An 18238-nucleotide genomic window follows, 5' to 3' on the forward strand; every position below is an offset into this window, starting at 1 on the left:
ATTGTTTAGAGTTTATCATATCAGAAGTTTCTTAATCTGGGATCCCTGGACCGCTAGGAATTCCACTGGTGGACTTCAGAGAGGCTTCCTATTTCCCTAAAATGTGTGCCAGAATTTGTATACTTACACGCTTTTCTTGAGAGGGAGTGTATGTTAGTTATCTATTGCTGTATAACAAATTACTCCAAAATTTAGCAGCTTACAAGAGTATGCATTTATCATATTACAGTTTCTGTGGGTCAGGAATCCAGGTGCAGATTAGCTGGGTCCTCTGGCTCCGCCTCTCACAAGGCAGCAGTCCTCTCAAGGTTGGACTAGGGTGGATTCCCTTTGCGGCCACGGGGTTGTTGGCAGGATTAAGGTCCTTGTGGGATGTTAGACTGAGGCCTCAGTTTCTCATGAGTTGTTTATTGGTGAAGGGCTCCCTTGGTTCCTTGCTACATGGGCCTCTTACTGGAGTTTCTTATAACATGGCAGCATGCTTCTTCAGGGAGAGCAAGTGAGAGGGCAAGAGAGAGCACGAGTAAGAGGGAACTCATGGTCTTTTGTAACCTAATCACAGAAGAGACAGCCCTTCACTTTTGCCGTATTTGCTTCTTTAGAAGCAAATTGCTAGGTTCAGCTCTTAGTTAAGGGGGAAGATTAAATAGGGCTGTGGATACCAGCAGGTTGGGATTATTGGGAGCCCTGTTAGAAGCTGCTTATCACAAAGGTTTGTGATCTAAAAAGATTAGAGTTCTGAAGCTAGACTTTATACTATACAATTACTCTAGTTTTTCAGGAGTGTTTGTCTAGTTTCTGATTAAATCCTTCTGTGTTTCCTTCATTATAATTGAATTTAAGCTATTTTATTCTTCATGACACCTCCATTGTTAGTGGAACTCAAAGGTAAGTGAAAAACTAATTTCAACATTTGAAAATAGTCTAGGCGCGCCTGGGTGGCTCAGTGGGTTAAGGATCATACCCTTGGTTTTGGCTCAGGTCATAATCTCAGGGTTGTGAGATCGAGCCCCACATCGGGCTCCGCGCCCAGCTCAGAGTCTGCTTTGGATTCTCTCTCTCCCTCTCCTTCTCTCTCTGCCCCTCCCCCTGCTCACATGTGTGTGCTCTCTCTCGCTCTCTCAAATAAATAAATAAAAATCTTTAAAAAATAGTCTAATAATGCAATTATGTATAAAGCTCTGATGTAAAAAGCTAGAGTAAAACTAAGTCCTTTAATAATCATAGTGTATCACCATTAGCCGTACTGTTTGTCCCTTTAAGTCCAGGCAATGCACATAGTTCTAGGCTTGCACATTGAAGGTGCTAAATAATTGCTTATGGAATAAACAAATTTACTTTCTCAGGAGAATAGGTGGCAAGAATAAAGAAAGGAGCCTTTAGGAAAATATCATCTGTGACCAAGGTATATGGATGAATACTAGAAGAAAATAAATAACTATAACCATAAATAACTAATATGACTATCTTTACATACAGTTTTATTGTTTTTGCCCATGCTAGAATGTCTTTTCCCATACTTCTTTGACTAGCCAATGCCTGCTAATCTGCAAAATCAGAAACATGAAGGTGCTACTAAAAGTGACCTTTTTGGGAACTAGTTGGGAATCTCCTCCCATTAAAACTACCATATACAATTCAAATTCTTATGCATGTTTTAGGCTCAAATTTAGCTTTCATCTCTGAAGTCCATGTTATAAAGAAATTTCCTTTATTTTATGATGTATTTTTTAAAGTGATTTTACTGCAAAATTTTATATTACCTGACACACTGAAATCCTTGGAAGGCTTTCAGTTATGTTTTGAATGTTCTTTGAAAGTCTTGAGGGCTTATCTTCTGAAGATTAGGACATAGTTTCTATACTAGTTTTGATACTTAGCTGGATTTTTCTGATCCTTGGAGACCTACATCCCTGGTTATTATTCTTATAGCTCAGAGAATAATTTCTACATAAACAGGAGGTTTGGGAGATCCATTTAAGGTGGAGCTTCTATAAATACAATGACTAAACCAGTTGAAGAAATGTGGACTATAGTTAGTTTAGTAGAATTTCAAAGTGCAGTAGAATTAGGTGAAAATGGTCTATGAAAATTTACTGTTGGCATTTATTACCATTGGCATTTACCATTTGGACTGTAGTATAATCTTATTCATTTTTTTCCTTTTTTCTGATAACATCCCTTAAGTTTTTCCCTTCTCACATTCTGACTTGACCATAATATGAAATTGAACTTTTCTTTTTAAAAAAGCTTGGTTTACATCCGAAATAAAGTTTGTTTCCCTCATTTCAGATTTAAAAATGTCAGCTCAATATTTTACATTCTTCAAGGGATAAGGATTTTAAAATGTGCATTTGATCTAGTGACATTGGAAATTATTGGTATCTTGAACAAGAGCTATTTTGCTGGAATTCAGGGGAGGGGGGGCTCAAGCCAGATGAAGTAGGTGAAGGCATAGACATGGGAAGTATGCTTACCTCTTTAAGAAAGGTAGCTTTGAAAGGAACAAAAGTGACCTAGTAGTAGCTGAAGGAGGATGGAATTTTGAGGAAGTTTCTTTTTTGTTTGTTTGTATCATTTGGAAAGAGGAGGAACTTGAGTATTTTTTAAGTGAATTGGAAGGATCTATCTGAGAGGGAACAGTTGAATATACAACATACATAAACATATGTATGCATATATTTCATATATACTGGTCCATGAATACACAGACATAAATAAATGTGCAAAAATGGAGTCACTACTGTCTTACAAACTGATTTTTCCCCCAGGATCTTCTTATGAATCTTTTCAAACATATAGAAGAGTTGGAAGAATTGTACAATGAATACCTATATACCTACCACCTAGATTCTTTTAACATGTCATTATACATGGCTTTATCACTTACCTATCCATCCATCAAGCCATGTTTTGTGGCATTTTAAAGTAGCAGACATTAATATATCCTATCCCCAAACACTTGACCATATGTGTCATTACCTAGTCAGTGTTTATTTACAATTCTTTTTTTTCATTTTGAAGTAAAATTTACAATGACATGCACAAATCTTAAGTATACCCACCATTCCATGAGCTTTGACATCTGTGTAAGCCAAATAAACCCTTTAAAGATACAGAACATTATCATCACTCTAGGAGAGATCAATTCTGTTTCTTCCTGGTCTTCCCACCACCCCCAAGAGGCAATCACTGTTCTGCTTTTTTATATCATAGGTTAGTTTTGCTTTTTTATATAAATAGGATCATACATGTACACTCTTTGTAAGGCTTCTTTCACTTAGCATAATATTTTGAGTCTTATCTGTGTTATTGACTGCATAAGTAGTTTGTTCCTTTTTATTCCTGGTAGTTATTCCATTGTTTAGATGCTGCATTTTGTTTATCTATCCTCCAGCTGATGGACACCTGAGCTGTTTCCAGTTTTTAGTTGTTATGAATAAAACTGTTAAGAACTCTCTTGAGCAATCTTCTATGTATTCACTTTTCTTGAGTAAATAATTAGGAATGGAATTACTTGGTCATAAACTAATGTATGCTTAGTTTTATAAGAAATTGCTAGACCTTTTCCAAAGTGTTTGTACCATTTTGCATTCCTGCCAACAATGTATGAAATTATGGTTGCTCTATATTCTTACAAAATTTGGTTTTGTCAGTCTTACTAGTTTTAGCAGACTTGTTGGTTGTATGTGTATATATTCATTTGTATGTTGTGTATGTACTTTTTAAAGTTAGAGTTGATATACATTAAAGTGCATAAATTTACAGTGTATGGTTTTGTAAGTTTTACATATAAGTGCACCCAAGAAATGATCACTACAATACCACAATCAAGATAATGAACACATCTATTACCCCAGAAGTTTCCTTGTGTTCATTTGTGCCCATGATGTGTTCAACACCAATAATTCATCTATTTTCACTTTTAGTTTTAATTGGACTAAGAAATTAAAATTGGGAATGAATGCAAAATCCTAGATTTTTATTAAAATTTCCCAATATTTTACAGAATTCTCAAATTCATGGAATTTGACAAATTAAGTTAAAATTAAGATCTTCATCATCTTGGATAGATGGACAGGTTGAATTATGAATTATCATAATTAGGAATATAGTTTTCTTATAATGAAACAATCCGTAGATGAATTAAGAGGAAAGCAATGGATTAGGTTTATATTGCTTAATTTAAATCGTCATATAGTATCTAATTGGTATCTTTTCTGCCTTTTCAGTAGCCTTTGAGGACCAGTTTGCCTATAATTCAAAAGAATATATGTATCTTTGTGTGTGTGTGTCTGTTTGTGTGTATGTGTGTGTGTGTGTGTGTGTATGATCCTGTCTTTAATTATAAACAGTAAAATGCATGGATTGAAAGTGTACAGTTATGCGTATTTAACTCATATATATGTATATATATAAAACCACTACTCTAATAAGATATAGAACATTTCCCTCACTATATAGTTTCCTCATGTCCCGTTCTAATCAATACCCAGTTGCCTGACCTTTTCATTATTGTCCAATGCTTGAACTCTGTCATTTGTGAAACATTCTTTTTGCCTCCTTTAGTCTGAGTTCTGCATCAGCCATTTTGTTCACATCAATCTCTTGCTGAATTTTTTTTTTTAAAGAAATTTTTAATTTATTTATTTGACAGAGAGAGACACAGCGAGAGAGGGAACACAAGCAGGGGGAGTGGGAGAGGGAGAAGCAGGCTTCCCGCTGAGCAGGGAGCCCGATGCGGGGCTCGATCCCAGGACCCTGGGATCATGGCCTGAGCCAAAGGCAGACGCTTAACAACTGAGCCACCCCGGTGCCCTCTTGCAGTTATTACTATTTTTATATAGTTATTACTATTTTCTGCTCATCAGTTTTTTTCTCAGCCATGCTTCCTCACCTCATCTCCTTTCCCACTGTGCCCCACCCCCAAATCAACTGGATTTCAGACTGCTGTCAGATACAAATAAGCCTTTCATCTAAGCTTTTCCAGCACCTAGCACAGTACCTGGCATGTATTAGGTAATGAATATGTTTTTATTGAATGGACCAATGAATTTTAAGTTGGATTAGGTAATCATGTGTTATAGCTTATATTTAATGATCCCTATATGTTAGGCTCTGTGATAGGCATTTTCTGTTAAGCCTACATGTTAATTAGGCATTGTTGCCCCCATTTTATTGATGAAAAAATTGAAATTTATTGATACATTATGTAAATTGCCCAACGTCACATAGTTAGTATAAAACTGGTTGGTCAGACTCCAAACTCCTGCATTACACTGCCTTATATAATATGGGCTAGAAGCGCAAATTTTGTTAGAATATTTTAAAACTCAGCACAAGTTTTGACCATTCTTATATGTCATTATTTTGTAATCTTTTAGATAACATAATTTGCTGAAAAATCTACTTTATTGTGATATACAAGACTGTATGCAAGTCTCCTTATCCCAGTGGAATGATGCTAACAAAAACAGCTCCTGTTTATTGAATTATTGATCTGTATTAACTTGACATTTTACATTTTTTTTTAACTTTTTCAAGAACTAGAATAATGGTGATTATACCTTAAATGCCCAAATGTCTCTCATAAAAATATAAGGTATAATTTAAAATTTTTTTATTGAGGTGAAATTCACATAACATAAACTAACCATTTTAAAGTATACAAGTAACTTAGTGCATTCACAATGTTATGCAACCCCATCTCTCTCTGTTTTAAAATTTTTTATCAGCACAGAACACCCCAGAAGTAATTACCTTCATTTCCCTCACAACCACTAATGGGCCTTTTGTCTATATGGATTTGCCTTTCCTGAATATTTCACGTAAAAGGAATCATACAATTGTGACCATTTGTGCCTGGCTTCTTTCATTCATTTATTATGATGTTATCAGGGCTTATCCAAGTATATCAGTACTTCATTCCTTTTATGGCTGAGAAATATTCTGTTGTATGTAAATACCACAATTTGCTTTTCTTTTCATCCTTTGGATTGTTTCCACCTTTTGGCTGTTACGAAAAATGCTGCTATCATGTACAAGATTCTGTGTGGACATAGCTTTCGTTTCTTTTGTTTAGGTACCTAGTAGTAGAATTACTAGATCATATGGTATTTCTATGTTTATTTTTCTGAGGAACTGCTATACCATTTTCCACAGTGGCTACACCATTTTACATTCCCATCATCAATGTGTAGGGTTTCCTATTTCTGCACATCCTTGTCAATACTTATTATTTTACTTTCTTCATTATAGCCATTCTAGTGCATGTGAAGTGGTATCTCATTGTGGTTTTGATTTGCATTTCTATAATGACCAATGATGTTGAACAACTTTCCATGTGCTTTTTGGCCATATATATATATATGTTCTTTGGAGAAGTATGTATTCAAGTTGATATGTAGACTGAATGTTTGTGTCCCCCCAAAATGCATGTGTTGAGACTTTAATCCTCAATGTGATAGTATTATTTGGAGGTGGGGTCTTTGGGGAGTGATTAGGGATGAGATTAGTGACACTGTAAAAAGAGATAGGAGAAAGTTTGCTTCCTTTCTCTGCTCTGTCATCTGAGGATACAACAAGAAGACTTCAAGCCATCTGTAAACCAGGAAGTGGGCTCTCAACAGACACCAGATCTGCCAGAACTCTGATCTTGAACCTAGACTGTAGAACTGTGAGAAGTCAGAGTGTTGTTTAAGCCATGCAGTCTATAATTTTGTTACAGTGTCCCAAAGTGATTAAGATACAAGTCCTTTGTCCATCTTTAAACTGAGTTGTTTGTCGATATATGTGAGAAAGTAATTAACACAAAATTGAGTATAAGGATAGTCAAACTGAACAATGGTATAGAACAAAAAGACGAGAATGGTCTTGTTCAGTTTGACTATCCTTATACTCAAATTTTGTGTTACTGTTTTCTTGCTATACCTTGTGTATCTTTATGTAATCCTTTCTATTTCGATGTAAAGTTTTAATCAGTTTGTCAAATTCCATGAACAGATCTTTTAGGATTTTATTAGGATTATGGAGTTCAATTATATTGAATTTATAGAACAGTTTGGGGAGAATTAACATGTAGTGATAGCTCCATTAATTTAGGTCTTTAATTTCTCTCAGCAGGGCTTTATAGTTGTGTATTGGGCCTAACATATAACATATTTTGTTATATGTAATTATATATTTTTAATCTATTGTTAGTGGAACTTTTTAAATTTAATATCCTAATTTTTTGCTGGTAGTATATAAAAGTCAAATTTATTTTTATATATTGAGCTCATATCCTGCCACCTTGCCAAATTCATCACCTACTAGTTCTATTAGTTGTTTGGTAGATGCCTTAGGATTTTCTATGTAAACAGTATATGTCATCCACCAATAGAGACAGTTTAACTTCTTTAATTCTTATGTCTTTTATTTCTATTTCTTGCCATATTTCACTGGCTAGATAGGATTCCAGGACAATTTGAATAGAAGCAGTGACATCCTTATCTCATTCCTGTCTTAGACAGAAAGCATTCAATATTTTAACATTAAGTGTATTAGCTGTAGGATTTTCATACTGTCTTTTATCAGATGCAGGATGTTTCCTAATTTCTGAGGGTTTTTTTGGTAGTTACTGTGTATTGATTTTATCAAATATGTTTTCTGCATCCATTGAGATCATCAATTTTTCTCCTTTTCTCTGTTAATATATGAATCAATATGATTTATATTGATTGGTTTTTTTAATCTTAAACTAGTTCTGTATTTTTCAGATAAACTCAATTTGATCATGAGGTATTGTTTTTATATTTGCTGGATTTAATTGGCTAATATATTTTTTTTAGCTTTTTTTTTTTTAAGATTTTATTTATTTATTTGACAGAGAGAGAGACAGCAAGAGAGGGAACACAAGCAGGGGGAGCTGGAGAGGGAGAAGCAGGCTCCTCGCGGAGCAAGGAGCCTGATGTGGGACTTGATCCCAGGACCCTGGGATCATGACCTGAGCTGAAGGCAGTCGCTTAACCGACTGAGCCACCCAGGCGCCCTAATTGGCTAATATTTTAAGAATTTTTGCCTTTATATATTTATTATGGATATTGGTCTATAGTTTTCTCATATTATGTTTGTCTGGTTTTGGTATTGAAGTTATGCAGATCTCATAAAATAGAGAAGTGTTTCTTCCTCCTTTTTTTACTAAAAGAATTGGGTAAAGTTTCTGTTATTTTATACTTAAATATTTGATAGAATTTACTAGTGACATCTTTTGGACCTGGAATTTTCTTTGAGGGAAGGTTTTTGATAATGGATTCAATTACTTTAATAGCTATGAAGCTATTAAGAGTTTCTACTTCTTCCTGTGTCAGTTTGGTAAATTGTATTTTTCAAAGAATTTATCCATTTCATCTAAGTTGTCAAATTGATAAAGATTTCCATGATACTCCTTTTCACTCTTCTAGTCTTTGTAGGATCTGAGTGATACCTCTGCATTTTTAATGTGAATATTTTATATTCTGTTTTATTCTGTTTTTTAAAAGATTTTATTTATTTATTTGAGAGAGACAGAGTGTGTATGCGTGTGCGTGGCACGAGTGGGGGAGGGGCAGACGCAGAGGCCCAGGGAGAAGCAGACTCCCTGCTGAGCAGGGAGCCCTATGCGTGGCTTTGATCCCAGGATCCTGGCATCATGACCTGAGCCCAAGGCAGACTCATAACTGAGCCATGCAGGCGCCTCTCTGTTTTATTCCTGATAGCCCAACGAGGTTTATTGATTTTGTTGATCTTTTCAAAGAACCAACTTTTAGCTTTGTTAATAAAGGAATCTGTGTCTTAATATTTAAAGTGTGTCTCGTGTAGCAGAAATAAACAAAATAGAAAGTAAACAAACAAAAACCAATAGAACAGATCAATGAAACCGTAAGTTGGTTCTTTGAAAAGACCAACAAAATTGATAAACCTTTAGCCAGATTCATAAAAAAAAAGAAAAAGAAGAAGAAAAGAAAAAAGAGGACTCAAAATCAGACATGAAAGAGGAGAAATAACACCTAACACCACAGAAATAAAAAGGATTGTAAGAGAATATTATAAACTAGAAAAAAATGGATAAATTCCTAGAAACATAATCTCCCAAAACTGAATCAGGAAGGAATAGAAAATTTGAACAGACTGATAATCAGCAATGAAATTGAATCAGTAATCAAAAAACTCCCAAAAAACAAAGGTCTAGGACTGAAGGGCTTCACAGGTGAATTCAACCAAACATTTAAAGAAGAGTTAATACCTATTTTTCTCAAACTATTCCAAAAAATAGAAGAGGAAGGAAAACTTCCAAATCCATTCTATGAAGCCAGCATTACCCTGATACCAAAAGAAGATAAAAACACTACAGAAATGAGAACTATAGGCCAGTATCTCTGATGAACATAGATGCAAAAAATTCTAAAAGATATTAGCAAACCAAATTCAACAATACGTTAAAAAAACCCCACAATCAAGTGATATTTATTCCCGGGTTGCAAATCAACCATGATATATGATATCAATAAGAGAAAGGATAAAAACCATATGATCATTTTAATAGACACAGTGAAAGTATTTAACAAAGTAGAACATCCATTCATGATAAAAACCCTCAACAAAATATTTCTAGAGGGAACATACCTCAACATAATAAAGGCCATATGTGAAAAACCCACAACTAGCATCATACTCAATGGTGAAAACTGAGAGTTTTTCCCCTAAGGTCAAGAACAAGACAAGGATGTCCATTTTCAGCAGTTTTATTCAACATAGTACCCAGAAGTCCTAGCCACAGCAATGAGACAAGAAAAAGGATTAAAAGTCTTCCAAATTGGTAAGGAGGAAGTAAAATTTTCACTATTTGCAGATGACATGATGCTATATATAAAAAACCCTAAAGATTCCACCAAAAACTACTAGAACTGATAAAGGAATTCAATAAGGTTGTAGGAGACAAAATCAATATACAGAAATCCATCACATTTCTATACACTAATAATGAAGCAACAGAAAGAGAAATTAAGAAAATGATCCAATTTACAACTGCACCAAAAATAATAAAATATCTAGGAATAAACTTAACCAAGGTGAAAGATGTATACTCTGAAAACTATAAAACATTGATGGAAGAAATTGAAGATGACACAAACAAATGGAAAGACATTCCATGCTCAAGGATTCGAAGAACAAATATTGTTAAAATGTCCATACTACCCAAAGCAATCTACAGATTTAATGCAATCCCTATCAAAATACCAACGGCATTTTTCACAACACTAGAACAAACAATCCTAAAATTTGTATGGAACCACAAAAGACCCCAAATAGCCAAAGCAACCTTGAAAAAGAAAAATAAAGCTGTAGGCATCACAATTCCATATTTCAAGTAATACTGCAAAGCTGTAGTAATCAAAACAGTATGGTGCTGGCACAAAAACAGACACCTAGATCAATGGAACAGGGTAGAAAATCCAGAAACAAACTCACAGTTATATGGTCAATTAATCTTTCACAAAGGAGGCAAGAATATACAATGGGGAAAAGTCTCTTCAACAAATAGTGTTGGGAAATCTGGACAGCTATGTGCAAAAGAATGAAACGACCACTTTTTTACACCATACACAAAAATAAACTCAATGAATTAAGGACCTAAATGTGAGACCTGAAGCTATAAAAATTCTAGAAGACAGCACAGGCAGTAATTTCTCTGACACTGGTTGTAACAGCATTTTTCTAGATATATCTCCTGAGGCAAGGGAAACAAAAGCAAAAATAAACTATTGGGATTACATCGAAATAAAAAACTTATGCACAGCAAAGGAAATAGTCAACAAAACTAAAAGACAACCTACTTAATGGGAGGAGAAGATATTTGCAAATGACATATCTGATTAAAGGTTTATATCCAAAATACATAAAAAACTTATAAAAACACCCCAAAAAAACCCAACCCCCAAATAATACGATTAAAATGGGCCGAAGACATGAACAGACATTTTTCCAAAGAAGACATACAAATGGCCAACAGACACATGAAATATGCTCAACATCACTCATCATCAGGGAAATCAAATCCCCATCAGGATGGCTAAAATAAAAAACACAAGAGAAAGCAAGTGTTGACGAGGATGTGGAGAAAAAGGAACCCTTGTGCACCGTTGATGGGAATGCAAACTGGTGCAGCCATTGTGGAAAGCAGTATGGAGGTTCCTCAAAAAATTAAAAATGGAATGACCCTATGATCTAGTAATTGCACTACTGGGTATTTATCCAAAGAATACAAAAACACTAATTCAAAAGGATATATGCACCCCTATGTTTATTGCACCATTATTTACAATAGCCAAATTAGGGAAGTAGCCCAAGTGTCCATCAATAGATGAATGGAGGAAGAAGATATGGTGTGTATCTATATCTATATAGATATGTATAGATACACACACACACACACACACTGGAATATTATTCAGCCATAAAGAAAAATGCAGTCTTGCCATTTGCAACAACATGGCAAGCAAAGTCAGTCAGTCAAAGGCAAATACCATATGATTTCACTCTATGTGGAATTTAAGAAACAAAGGGAAAAAAAAGAGTCAAACCAAAAAACAGACTCTTAACTATAGAGAACAAACAGGTGGGTTACCAGAGGGGAGGTGGGTGGGCAGATGGGTGGAATAGGTGAAGATTAAGAGTACACTCATCTTGATGAGCACTGAATAATACATAGAATTGTTGAATCACTATATTATACACCTGAAAATAATATAACACTGTATGCTAGTTATACTGGAATTAAATTAAAAAAAAAATAAAGTGGGTCTCTTGTAGACAACTCTTTATCCATTTTGGCAAACATAGATATTTAATTGGAGTGTTTAGTCCATTTACATTTCTGTTATGTTTGGATTTGTACATACCATTTTATTATTTGGTTTTTGTTTGAACAGACTGTTTTCTGTCTTACTCTTCCTCCATTCCTGCTTTCTTTTGGGTTGCTAGGATATTTTAAAAAATATATTTCAGTTCTTCTATTGGCTTTTTAACTATTTACATTTTTTTTTGTTGGTTGCCCTAGTGATAAAAATATACATTCCCAACTTTTCACAGGGTGCTTAAAGTTAATAATGTAGCACTTCATGTAAAATGTATCTTCTAATGAAATGGGTTGTCCTATTCTTATTTTAAGGAAACTAATGTTAGGAAAGTTAAGTGTAATACCTAACTAATACCCATACAATATCTAAATTTTGAAAATTAAACCAAACTTACATTCCCAGAATCAGCCCAACTTGGTTTTAGTATATATTTCTGTGTTACATTTGCTAAGGGTTTTGCTTCTATATGAATAAGAAAAATTGGCCTATAAATCTCCTGCATATGATATTCTTATCATATTTTCTTATCAAGATTATGTTCCTCTCCTCTCCTCTCCTCTCCTCCTCTCCTCTCCTTTCCTCTTCCCTTCCCTTCCCTTCCCCTCCCTTCCCTTCCCTTCCCTTCTCTTTTCCCTTTTCTTTCCCTTCCCCTTCCCTTATACCTTTTCTTTTCTTTTTTCTTTTCTTTTCCTTCCCTTCCCTTTCCTTCCCCTTCCCCTTTCCTTTCTCTCTTTTTTTTTTTTTTTTTAAGTAGGCTCCACAGTGGAGCCCAGCATAGGGCTTGAACTCAAACTCTGAGATCAAGGCCGGAGGTGAGATCAAGAGTCGGATGCTTAACTCACTGAGCCACCCAGGTGCTCCAAGACTGGCATTGTATCTTTCTTAAGCATTGGTAGACTTTATTGGTGAAGCCATTTGACTTTTAGTTTTCTTTGTGTAAGGTTTATAATTATGTTTAGATTTAATAGTTTTATGAATATGTAAATTTTATGTTTTTTCTTGTGTCAGTATTGATAAGTTCTGTTCTTCATTTCTTCTAAATTTTTAGTTATTGGCATGACATTATTTATTATGTCCTTTGTGTGTATGTGTGTGTTTGTGTTTGCCTCTTAGTTTTTCTTCTTCATTAATTTTCTAGGGGCTTATCGCTTTTTAAAAACCTTTCACAAGAATGATCATTTGGCTTTGTTGATCCTTTTTATTATATGCTTTTCTACTTACACATTTTATTTATAATTCTGTTTTTTGTGTTATGTTTTCTGTATTTTTATTAATTTTTGAAATAGATTCTTAGAAACTTATTAGCAGCTTCTTTTCTTTTCTAATACAGGCATTTAAGTCCCTAAAACATGATTTTAGGTGTAGTCTAAAAGTTTAATATGTAATTATTATTTATTATTATTAAACTCAAAATGTATTCTAATCTCAATTGTGAAATTAGAAGTATATTCTAATATACTTCATTTTTAATTTTATACATATTTTTAGAGATTTTATTTATTTGAGAGAGAGAAAGAGAGAGCACGAGCAGGAGGTACGGGCAAAGGGAGAGGGAGAAGCAGACTCCCTGCTGAGCAGAGTCCCAAGCAGACCACACTGAGTGCAGAGCCCTACACAGGGCTAGCGATCCCAGGATCCTGAGATCATGACCTGAGCCAAAGGCAGATACTTAACCAACTGAGCCACCCAGGCACCCCTTATTCTAATATACCTTAAAATATATTTCTTCTTTGAAGTATATTTCTTGCTTTATAGATATTTGTGGATTTTCTTTTTAAACTTTTGTTATTTCTAATTTCTCACATCAAAGAACATATTCTATAATATTTCTATTGAAACATATTGAGATTTGCTCCATGACCTTGTATGATGCCTTTGTAAATATTTCATATGTACTTTATTAATTTTTTAAAAGATTTTATTTATTTGAGAGAGAATGAGAGGGAGAGCACAACCAGGGAGGGGGCATAGGGGCAGAGGGAAAGGGAGAAGCAGACTCCCTACTGAGTAGGGAGCCCGACATAGGGCTCAATCCCAGGATCCTGAGATCATGACCGGAGCTGAAGGCAGATGCTTAACTGACTGAGCCACCCAGGCGCCCCTCATATGTACTTTAAATGAAACTGTGTTTTGCAGTAGTGTACAGTGTTTGATCAAATTTCATTAGGTCAAGTTTGCTAACCATGTTATTCAAATATTCTGTCTCTTTACTGATTATTTTGTTTCTTACTGAGTTATTTCAAAATCTTACCATTATGCTGTGGATTTGTCTACTCTTGTTTCAGTAAACTTTTTTTTCTTTGCTTAACAATTTACACTAGTTATAACTTCTATGTGAACTAATTTTTTAATCAATATCAAGCTTGAAGTGTGTCTTTTTAATTTAGTAATGTTTTTGCCTTAGAGTCTATTAATACAACTATATCAACTTTCTTTTGGTTTTTGTTCACATGTCTTTTCATTTTTTTACTTAACAACTTTTTCTATTCCTTGTTTTAAATGTTTTGTGTGTAAATGGCATATATATTTTATGGACCTGACGATCTTTGTTTTTTAATTGTAACACTTAGTCCCCTCCATGAAATGTGCTTTCTAATATATTTGGATTTAAACCTACTATTTTATTATTGCTTTTTTATTTGTTGTACATCACCTATGTTTATTTTCATCTTTGTTGCCTCCTTTTGGATAGATTATTTCATATTATTCTGTTATCTCTCTCTTAATAGGTTACTACTTACACATTGAAGTATTTTCCTTCTAGTGGTTACCCCAGAGAATATAACATTCTTGACTTACCAAAAAATCTAATATAAATTAGTCTTTTATTTCCTCCTGGACAGTGTAAGGACATCAGAATATTGTAACTACACTGGGCCCTTTCAGACTCAAATACATGTGTTGTCTTATCTTTTAATGCTTTTATTTAATTTCAAGAAGACATTTTAGTTTTGTTCAATAATGTTAATATATATTTATATTTTCTATATATTTACCATTTTTGTTGCTCTTAAGTTTTTCCTGCATCACTGAACATCTACATCATTTAATTTTCCTTGTGTCTGAAAACCTCATTAATTATTTCCTTTACTATGGCTCTTTTGATGAGGAATTTGTTCAGTTTTTGTTTGTCTGAAAATATCTTCATCTTTATTCTTGAATAATATCTTTACTGGGTATAAAACTAGGTTGCTTTTATTTTCTTTACCATTTTGAAAATATCATTCTATTATATAGTGTCTTTTGTTGTTTTTGCTACAAGATCAGCTATTTGTCCAGTTGTTGTTTTTTTTGGTAGATAATCTATTGTGTTTTCCTCGTGCTACTTTTAAGATTTTTTTTTTTTTTTTGGTCTCAAGTTTTGAGCAGTTCTTCTATGAAACACCTACTTGTGGATTGATTATTTATTTATTTACTTATTTATTGGTTTGAGGTTCTTGGTGGATCTGGAATATATAAAAAATATATATATTTTTTTTAAATCAGGTTTTAGAAGTTTTCAGCTTTTATCTCTTCAAATACTTCTCTTACACCATTCTTTTTCTTTGTCATTTGGGATTGAGGGTAGGTAACCATTCTTATTTTAAAAACACTATTTTTTTTAGTTTTACTAATCTCATATTTTTTTTCTTTTTAAGGATTTTTATGTATTTATTTGACAGAGGGAGACACAGCGAGAGAGGGAACACAAGCAGGGGGAGTGGGAGTGGGAGAAGCAGGCTTCCTGCTGAGCAGGGAGCCCGACATGGGGCTCGATCCCAGGACCTGGGATCGTGACCTGAGCCGAAGGCAGATGCTTAACTGACTGAGCCACCCAGGCGCCTCTCATATTTTTTTCTTTAGGTTTTAATATTTATGTGATTTATTTTTCTAAAGTAATGATTCTTTCCCCCCATAGGGATACCTCAAGTACTTCCCCCCAACCTTTAAAACAACTCCGCAAATACTTATTTTTGCTATTTTCATATATTTTTACAGTTATTCAAAGAGATTAACTTGCCCAAGTTTACATAACTGCCAAGCAACTAAGGCTGAAATTTGAACCAAAGTCCAATTGATTAAATATTTCTTGCTCTTCATTACATGAGGTTGTATTTCCTTTATTATGTCTCTTTGTCTTTTTTACTTGGTATTTAGAGAATAGCTGTTATTCCAAGTGGTGTGTATATTGATGAATTGTCTTAGTCTATCTTAAAATAACATTCTATCATTCCATCTATAATTATTAGATGAATAGAAGTGCACAACTTTATGAGCCAAATAAACTCAAAGGGTTTATTTTCTACAGGGAAAAAAGAATGTATATCGTTTATTCTAATAGAGTATATGAAGAGATAGTTTCCATGGAGAGAGACAAATAAGGTAATGTCCCAACTGATGAGATCAAGAAAGAGTTCATTGAGTAGGTAAAACTTACCATGGAAGAGATAGCCATGTGAGAATTCTATTTTACTGTATTCAGGGGTAAGGTGTACTGTACATTTGTTTGTTAATATATAAAAGAAAACCAGTACTACTATTTCATATTGTTTTCTCCTGTAACAAATCTATTTGTACATACTCACATTTTCACTAATTGGGTAGTTAATTATGTAAGCCATAACATTTTGTCCATCTTGAAACATTTACACAGTAATTAAAAAGTTTTTTTTTCCTCCCAGGTTATTTCATTTTTGGCTGCAGTTTTGCATAAAAAGGGAACTCGTGAAGATATTGAAAACAACATGCCGGAGTTTTTACTAAGAAGTATGAAAAAGGAGCCCCCTTCTATAGCAAAAAAAGTAAGATGTTTAGAAACATACAGCTCATGAAGCTGGTATTGGGAAAGTACACAAACACACATTACAGTACACAGCACACATTATAGGATAAATTCAAAACATATAAGTTAAAGACATCATTAAAATGTTTGTTTTATAGACCTAATTCTTGAAGGATTATCAGTTTCATCCTCAAATTAAGTATGATTGACTCTCAAAGTGGCAAAATACAATTTTAGCTTAAATTTTTTTGGAGGTTTTCAGTCTTTTTCTTGGCTGGATTTATATGACTTACTTTCATTAATTTGTTAAATTTTCATAAATGTATATGTAAAGTTAATCAAAGTCCATTATATTGTTTTTTATTTATGTGAGAATGAAAAAGGAGACAGTTATAGATATTGATAACAAAGGTATGTCATTGATAAAGTTGTTCAGCAGAATAATTACATCCTGAAAATCTGAAACAAATTCTTCCTACACAAAGGACTGTTGAAGTTGGAATTAGAAAGACTAAGGTCTAGGTGTGTCTTTGTCTCTGCCCTTGTGACTATGAATGGTATTTATGTATACATTTCAGCTTTCTCCTTTGTAAATGCATGTTTATAAATATCTCATATATGACTCATAAAAAATAAGAGATTTCTAATAAAATAATGAAATGCAAGAAAACATATATTTTTGTGTCTCACTTTTAATATTCTTCTCAGGAAACTGGATAGAAATAAAGATGAAGTGATTTTATGAAATCTTTATTTTATTATGGTAATGAAATCACTTTCTACAAGTCAAGTTTTAAACAGTCTCATCTATAATAGAGTCTTATACATAAGATTGCTGAGACCAATTTACTATTGTCTATCTTTGGGGCATTTTAGTGCAAAATTTTGAGAAGTATTGGCTTACGGTATTATTATTACTTTAAAATTTTTATTATTTTTAATATTATAAATACATCCTGTGTCAAATTTAATTTGATCCTAAAGAAGTATTATAATTCTTTCTTTTTTTAAAGCATATCTTTTTGACCTGAGCCATTTTATTTTATTTTTATTTTTATTTTTTTTGAAATTCAATTAACATACAGTGTATTATTAGTTTCAGAGGTAGAGTTCAATGATTCATCAGTCTTATATAACACCCAGTGCTCATTACATCACATGCCCTCCTTAATGTCCATCACCCGATTACCCCATCCCTCCACTCCCTCCCCTCCAGCAACCCTCAGTTTGTTTCCTATGATTAAGAGTCTCTTATGGTTTGTCACCTCTTTGATTTCGTCTTGTTTTATCTTTCCCTCCCTTCCCCTTTAAAGCATATTCTTAATGTGTCTTTAAATCTTCTAGAGTTCAGGTACTGTTTGTAGTCCTGTTTTCAGTTGTTATTTGATTCTAAATGTCAGTGCAGAATTTATTAATATCTTATGTCAGTTCTGATAGTTAACAGGGCAGAAAAACAGCAGGGAAAAGTAATACTTTAAATAGGTGAAGATATTAATATATAATATATATTTATTTACATTTATATATTTATATAGGCACATATGCATATATATGTGTAATTCCTTGCTATAATATACACTATTTTTCTACCTCCTTCAGT

General features: G+C 33.5%; 1 protein-coding gene across 2 annotated transcripts in view; it reads left to right on the top strand.

The window, feature by feature from the left end:
• The window catches only part of ERCC6L2 (ERCC excision repair 6 like 2), a 133345-nt gene that overhangs the window by 6208 nt on the left and 108899 nt on the right, over positions 1–18238 (top strand). Inside the window, exon 4 of one of the 2 annotated variants that reach the window (XM_036084778.2) lies at positions 16538–16657. The exons of the other annotated variant lie outside the window; for it this stretch is intronic. Coding sequence (XP_035940671.2) covers positions 16538–16657 — 120 coding nt within the window. The remainder of the gene's footprint in view (positions 1–16537; positions 16658–18238) is intronic. 2 annotated transcript variants of the gene reach the window in all.

The sequence above is a fragment of the Halichoerus grypus genome, chromosome 14 (genome assembly GCF_964656455.1).
Source record: "Halichoerus grypus chromosome 14, mHalGry1.hap1.1, whole genome shotgun sequence".
Classification (NCBI taxonomy): Eukaryota; Metazoa; Chordata; class Mammalia; order Carnivora; family Phocidae; genus Halichoerus; species Halichoerus grypus.